Below are 7,922 nucleotides of genomic sequence, written 5' to 3'. Positions count from 1 at the left end.
TGAACAGACCTTTTATTCCCGGTTGCTTTGCGCTCGTCCTGTCTTGTCGATAGGAGTATATGCATTACTACGGATACATGTTAATGCGCACAGCTGTCAATCAATATTGGTGGGCGGGGGGACCGCACTCCTACGTAAACTTGCGGTTGATCTGAAAACCGCTCCTGTAGTGAAGTCCCACTACATTCAAGATTTTTAGCTGGCTGAGGCGGCCAAATATGGATCTGATTTCGGTTAGAAAATCAAGAGTGGAGAAGAGATTCTTTCTGATGAGCATTTATTTCTGTCCTGAATATGCAGCTGAGGTATGCACTGGAGATATTGCAAAGAATGTGTGGGTATGTGTGGTCTACAAAAGGAAATAAAGAGAAATAATTTACCAAAAAATATTCATCTAACATTTGTGTCTTATTGTACTAACACAATGAGAAATATTAACTAACACAATACAAGATATACATGATAAAGTCTGTATTTCCGCCTGTTATAGCAATGAAATGAACTGAAATACAACAGTAAACTAAATAACAGGGCACTATAAATCGTTATGTAAACAAACACTGGCCGCATTCACACGTAGCATTAGTGTGGAGAGCGATGACTCAGCAAATTAGATCGGCAAATTACGGCCGAAATTAACGGGAAAAACGATCGTCAAAAACACTGAAAGTGACCAATAACATGCATGACATATAATAATCATAATCAAACATATATATGTACTCACTTGTATAACATAAACGCATTTGCAGAGCATAACCTGCGGCATAAACAGTGAATGGCATTCAGTCCGTACTGGTGTGCGTCATGTAAAAATGTCCGTGCGGGAAACAATTACTAATTTAAGTTCCTAGGACAGGCTTTCTGACACAGCCGCCCCCAATTATCTGTCAGGATAATTGTACATTTAAGAAAGTTTGTCTGCCGTGTCAGGAACATTATCCTCTAGGTGCGGAAGGGGAATTAATCGCACAACTGGACGAGTGTAAGTTTTTTCCTTAACTTTAACTCTAACGGTACGAATTTTACCGTCAGTTCCAGGTAACGTTTCAGACACTGTTCCTACAGGCCATAAAGCACGTGGGAGTTGTGGATCAACAATAAGAACTACTTGGCCCACGGTAAGTTCCTTGCCATCCTTCCTCCACTTCTGGCGATCCTGTAAACTTGGGAGATGATGGCGGATGAATGCAGTCCAGAAATTATCAGCCAACACCTGGCTATGTCTCCATCTGCGTCTGCCGAGCAAGTTGTTGGAGTCATATAGAACTTGAGGAAGTGAGGCATCACGTCGGCCCATAAGGAGCAGGTTGGGAGTCACTGGGTCCAAGTCTGCGACGTCAGAGGATATGTAACCAAGTGGCTTGGAATTCAGAATGCCTTCCACCTCCACTAACAGAGTTTGCAATACTGCCTCTGGCACTGACTGCTCTCGCAGGATGACACGTAAAGCGGACTTCACCGATTTGACCTCACGCTCCCAGGTTCCCCCGAAATGAGGAGCACTTGGTGGGTTAAAGCGAAATCGAATCCTTTGCTCAGCAAGCTGCTCCTGAAGCTTTGGTGCCATGGCATTGAAGGTCTCTCGTAATTCTCGATCCCCTCCAACGAAGTTAGTGCCATTGTCACATAGCAATTCCATGGGCTTGCCTCGTCTTGCGATGAAGCGACGCAGAGAAAGCAGAAATGCATCAGTGTCTAGTTGTTCCAGTAGATCTAGATGCACGCACCTGGTTGTCATACATTTATAGAGGACTCCCCACCTCTTCTCTTGGCGACGACCAACTTTAACCGTGAAGGGGCCAAAGCAATCTACCCCTGTAGAGTAGAACGGGGGTTTGTAAAGTTGCAGTCTGCTGGATGGAAGATCAGCCATTTGGGGTGTCTGAGGTTTAGCACGCCAGAACTGACAGTCTCTACATGTGTGCTGATGTTTCCGAATTGCTTCTCTGCCTCTCAATACCCAATACTGGCGGCGCAGTTCAGCTAGGACCCGTTCGGAGCCTGGGTGAAGGAGTCGCTGATCTGTCTCCTTAATTAACAGCTTGGTGACAGGGTGGCCAGGATCCAACACAATTGGGTGGATAGAATCCAAGTCTAGGCTGTCAGTCCGACGTAATCTTCCACCTACTCGGATGAGACCTGTGGCTTCATCAAACTCGGGGGCAAGAGAGATCAAACGACTGTCAGAAGGTAGAGATTGGGCAGTCTTCAGAGCCTTGACCTCGTATGGGAACGAGTCACTTTGAGCCTGTACCAGGAGGAGTTTCTCAGCTTCAATATAGTCAGCTGCGTCACTAGAGAAGTTATTATCAGCAATAGCCGCCCCGTGCAGGGACCTAACAGTGGCCTGGACAAGTTCTTGCCATGTAGAGAACTGAGTTGGGTCTGGGAGTGAAGGGTTATTCACTGAAATAGTACCAACGAAGGCAGCTTTCTTTAATTCACTGAGTTCTGGTTCTACCGCTAGCTTGGGAATGGATGGCCATTGGTCAACGGATTTAAGGAGAAAGGATGGTCCTGAATTCCATTGGTGAGGGCCTGTTAGCTCCGCTAAAGTTAGACCCCTTGTGATATGGTCAGCCGGGTTGTTGGCCGAATCAACATACCTCCATTCAGCTGTCTCAGTGAGAGTCTGTATTTCAGCTACACGTCCTCCAACAAACACCTTGTAGCGGCAAGACTCTGCGGTCAACCAGTACAGCACAGTTGTTGAGTCAGACCAGAGAGTGACTGAATCGATGGGAAGAGTTAACTCATTTTGTATTACTTGGGCTAACTGGGCGCCGGTCAGTGCTGCACTTAGCTCCAAACGAGGCATGGATAGGCATTTTCTGGGGGCCACTCTCGATCGAGCCAAGACAAAGGTGACGGCAATATGTCCTTGATCATCAGAAGAACGTAAATAAGCCACTGACCCATATGCTCTTTCAGATGCGTCACAAAAGATGTGTAGCTCTCGAGTGACAGGAGGATTATCAGGCCAGACTGGTGTGTATAGTCGAGGGAACTGCAACTGAAGGAGTGTTGGAATTTCTCCTACCCAGGTTAACCACTTATTCCTCAGCTGTGCAGGCTCAATCAGATCATCCCAGCCCAAGTTTTGCTTCCAAAGGTCCTGTATGAGGACTTTAGCCCTTGTAGTGAACGGGATAATAAATCCTAAAGGATCATACTGACTGGCCAATGTCTTGTACATGTTCCTCATAGTAGGCTCCAATGGCTCTGCAGAACGTAAATTGTAACCCAGAGAGTCATTGAGACAATTCCACCGTAGGCCAAGAGTGGGTTCTTGCAGGTCTGTACTAGCTTTGGTTAACCATCGTTCACTGTTGGTAGACAAGGCCTCTGCGGGAAGATGCTGGATCACAGATGGTACATTACAGGCCCACTGTCTTAAATCAAAGCCTCCCTCAGCCAGCAACTGACGCAGTCCATCCACAACGTCCTTAGCTTCCTTGGCTGTTGGTGTGCTGTAAAGACAGTTATCAACATAAAAGGAGTTCTCCACTATGTTAACCAACTTAGGCATGTCACCTTTGTGTCCTTGTGCATGGTGTTGGAGGGCAAAGATGGCGCAACATGGACTACAGGTAGTTCCGAAGGGAAGCACCTGCCATTCGTATATATCGGGCTCTCGGTCCCTGCACAAGTCCCTCCATAGGAAACGAAGCACCTGTTTGTCTTTGGGCAGCAGACGTACCTGGTGGAACATGCCTTTTATGTCCCCGCTTACAGCAACAGCATGCTGTCGGAATCTCAGGAGGACTCCCAATAACGATGGTCCCAAAGTTGGTCCAGGCAGTAGCTGACTGTTCAATGACTGTCCTTGATGTTGAAAGAAACAGTTAAAGACAATCCGGTCTTTGTTGTTGTGATGTACAACATGATGCGGAATATACCAAGACTCGTTACTCTTGTTGGCTTCCTCCGCAGTTATCTTGGCAACATATCCAGCTGCCTCCAACTTCTGGATCTCAGTGCAGTATGCTTTAGCCCTCTCTGGATCCCGTGACAGCCTGCGCTCTGTGCTGCGTAAACTGGGTAGAACTGCATCCTTTTCTGCATGGAGCAAACTCACAGGTGTCCGTCTCAGCAGTGGTGTAGAGTAGCGTTGAACACCATCCACATTTACTCTGATGGTAGAATCCTGAAGCATGTTGTAAGCTTCCTTATCTTGCTTAGACCTGGTGATTATTTTCTCATTGTATGGAAGGGTGTCAACTTGCCAGAGTCTTTCTACATGATGAATAAGTTCATCACGGGCTGGAGCTGTCATGATGTTAAGACATTGCTGCTTTCCTCGTGAGGACTGCATAGGACTCATCGGGCCTTGGAGACACCATCCGAGTTGCGTGCAGACCGCAATGGGCCCCCCTACTGGGCCTTCGCAGACAGGCTGGATGGGTGTCAGGAGATGAGGATTGTCAGATCCAATAAGGAGCAGTGGCTTTACCCTGTCCACAGGAGGCAGTGGCAGATCCTTCAAGTGTCGATGGGCATTCTGGAGTGCAGTAACTGGGTAGTTGTGCTCTGCCAGGCACAAACCGGTTGCAGTGAATGCGTTGCATATAGCAAACTTTACCATGGGCTTTGTGACAGAGGACACCTCAAAGGAGATTGACCGCCCTTCCAGCTCTGTGTGGCACTGTTGAATTGTCTGTAGGGGAAGCAATTCAGTGGTCCCGGTTAACTTTAGCTGCCGTACTGCTGGCTGTAATACTATTGTCCTCTCTGACCCGTCGTCAAGGACTGCATGAGTTTCCATAGTGCGGTGGCCATGGTGGAGAAGGACCTTAACTACTTTCAACATAACTTTTGGTGAACGGTTAGGTCTGTCGAGGTAAACCCTGGTGGACGGCATGCTCACCATAAGTACAGCCTTGGACGTGTCGTTAATAGTGTTATGTAGAACTGTGAGGTGAAGTTCTTTGCAGACCTTACATGGGCGCTTAAGGTTACAGGTCTCTACTGCATGTGTCCTGCCACATCTCCAGCAACGGTTTCCCTCTTTAATCCAAGTGACAATTTGATCCGAGGTCAACTTCTTGAACTGGTCACAAGAGTTGAGGTAATGGTCCCTGTTGTCACAATGGGGGCAGTATGGTTTCAGCTTTGTATTGGGTTTCTGGGCGGCAAATCCAGGGGGAGGTGTGCCCCTCTCATTGGCCAAGAGTACTGGTGTTGCCCGCTCCTTCGGGCGAGTAGACACTGTGACCCTACCATGAGGCTTGGATAGTTCACTCTGGAACAAAGTTGCGGCTCGATTGGAGATGCGTTTTGCTTGAGATTTGATCTCTAACCAGGTGGCTAGATCAGGAAGTGTGTAGGTCCTATCGGTACCTGTTTGGAGAATCCCCCTGCTCAGGCAGTATTCAACAAAACCATCACGATAGGCAGATGGCAGTTTACTTAACAGGCGATCGACATGAGAGCCACACATGAGCTCGTAACCATTCTGGCCCTCAAGTGTCCTTAGCATGCCCACCAACGACTGAACAGATAAGGCAAAGTTATCAAAAGCATTCGCATCACCCATTCTGATTGGTGGAGTGTTCATCATTACACCCAGCTCTGACTGGACAAGCTGTCGCGGCTGGCCATACTTGTCTTGAAGAGCCTGTAGTGCAGCTGAATAAGGATGAGGATGATACATGTAGGCTTTGGCCAGCTGCTGAGCACTGGGAAGTTTTAAGTGGCTTAATAAGACATGGTACTTGTATTGCTCACTGAGATGGTTGTGATTAGTCAACAAATTGTCCAACGCTAATTTTAGCAGGGCAAAGTCACTCTCGTTACCGCTTTCAAACACTGGTAACTTAGGCTGTGGGATGCCGTAGGCCGATGCAAACAGTAGCTCTGTACCCATATGTGCAGGGTGACTGTTGTGCATGAATGGTGGTGGCTGCACATAGCTTAGGCTGGTAGGTTGCAAAACTAGTGGCGGGTGGCTGGTGATTGGAGGCTGTAACAGACGTGCATGTGCTGTCACTGGAGGTATTACAGTTTGTGGTGCAGTATATGACGTAGGCAGCTGCGGGGTGGCTGTGATAGGCGGTGGTGGCATAGACTGCATGTTTGTATGTAAGGGAAGTGCAGAAGTGGACATGACTGGAGCTCTCAAATGTGGTTGGGATATCACATTTGTTGCAGATAACACAGTTCGAACTGGCATAGTTATAGGGGCAGTCTGAGATACCTTAGAGACCGACGATGAGCCTCCTTGTGGCACTGCAGTAAATGGTGCACCTTTAGACTCAGCTGTCAATTGCAGAGGTCTAAATGATGGCTGAGACACCCAGGAGTCATCACAAATATCCCGCTCTGCATGACAAGTCTGTATTGTTGACGTCACAGCGGGTGACTGAGTAGCGGGCTGCTGGAAAGAGGATGAGAGATGAGATGAACTTATGGCTTGATCGACACATACAGGCTGAGATAGAGACAAATGGTTGCCGGGTGAGCTTGTATGGATAGGAGTGGTCGAACCAGAGTCTTTAACAAGCATAGAGGACACAAGCTTAGCTACCTCAAGCTCAGTTTCTGCTTGTTGCAGCTTACGCTGTCTTTCTAGCTGCTTTGATAAGGTTTCTTTTGCTCTGAGAGCTTCCTCTTGAACTTGCTGGGCTTCTTTAGCTTGTGCCTGTAGCCGCTGGTATTCTACATCAGCCAATGAGTCCTCTGCAACCTGCTGACGAAGACTGTCTAACTGCCTTTGTTTAATCTTCTCCTCCAATATAGCAGTCTGAACGCTGGAGAGCTCAGGTGGAAGATAAACGCCTGTGGAGGTGACAGATCGCCTACTTGTCCTGGAGTGAGAGCTTACACCACTATGAGACGTTTTCCTCGAGCTGCTTCTTGACTTACTGGGACAGTGGGAAGAAGCTTTGGGAGGAGGGTCCTCAGTGGGTCGATAGCCAACCTCATAATCGTCCAGGTGAGAAGGGAGATGAGTCTTACGGCGTGGTCTTTCCATTGTCTCTGATGCGTCATCATTTGCTGGATCCATATTGGTGTATTATTGCTCTCATCCGGCTCGAAGGACCATAAAATGTAGTGAAGTCCCACTACATTCAAGATTTTTAGCTGGCTGAGGCGGCCAAATATGGATCTGATTTCGGTTAGAAAATCAAGAGTGGAGAAGAGATTCTTTCTGATGAGCATTTATTTCTGTCCTGAATATGCAGCTGAGGTATGCACTGGAGATATTGCAAAGAATGTGTGGGTATGTGTGGTCTACAAAAGGAAATAAAGAGAAATAATTTACCAAAAAATATTCATCTAACATTTGTGTCTTATTGTACTAACACAATGAGAAATATTAACTAACACAATACAAGATATACATGATAAAGTCTGTATTTCCGCCTGTTATAGCAATGAAATGAACTGAAATACAACAGTAAACTAAATAACAGGGCACTATAAATCGTTATGTAAACAAACACTGGCCGCATTCACACGTAGCATTAGTGTGGAGAGCGATGACTCAGCAAATTAGATCGGCAAATTACGGCCGAAATTAACGGGAAAAACGATCGTCAAAAACACTGAAAGTGACCAATAACATGCATGACATATAATAATCATAATCAAACATATATATGTACTCACTTGTATAACATAAACGCATTTGCAGAGCATAACCTGCGGCATAAACAGTGAATGGCATTCAGTCCGTACTGGTGTGCGTCATGTAAAAATGTCCGTGCGGGAAACAATTACTAATTTAAGTTCCTAGGACAGGCTTTCTGACAGCTCCAATTGGTCCACCGTTTTTATGTTGTTAAATTAAAAAAAAAAAAAAAAGAACTGGGTGTGTTTATATCACCCCAAATATCACCCCAATATGACAGTATATACACTATACTTACACACATGTATGTCCAAACAGCTTGAAAAGAAAATTGATTGAAACTGAG

The 7,922-nt window shown here is 46.5% G+C and overlaps 1 protein-coding gene across 1 annotated transcript; it reads right to left on the bottom strand.

The window, feature by feature from the left end:
- Window positions 1–260: 260 nt before the first annotated feature.
- On the bottom strand, window positions 261–7,691 carry LOC141379083 (uncharacterized). The gene is made up of 2 exons (XM_073931697.1): window positions 7,615–7,691; window positions 261–7,236 (listed from the first exon to the last, which is right to left on the bottom strand). Exon 2 carries the CDS (start codon window positions 7,007–7,009, stop codon window positions 908–910), a length of 6,102 nt encoding a protein of 2,033 aa, XP_073787798.1. The 5' UTR covers window positions 7,010–7,236; window positions 7,615–7,691; the 3' UTR covers window positions 261–907.
- Window positions 7,692–7,922: the final 231 nt, after the last annotated feature.

This window comes from Danio rerio, chromosome 2, assembly GCF_049306965.1.
Source record: "Danio rerio strain Tuebingen ecotype United States chromosome 2, GRCz12tu, whole genome shotgun sequence".
Lineage (NCBI taxonomy): Eukaryota > Metazoa > Chordata > Actinopteri > Cypriniformes > Danionidae > Danio > Danio rerio.
Note: the sequence above shows the minus strand (reverse complement) of the source record. Positions and strands in the feature narration are given on the sequence as shown.

Excerpts from the sequence above, each read along its gene's own strand:
- LOC141379083 (XM_073931697.1), bottom strand. The coding sequence starts at position 7,009 with ATGGATCCAGCAAATGATGACGCATCAGAGACAATGGAAAGACCACGC.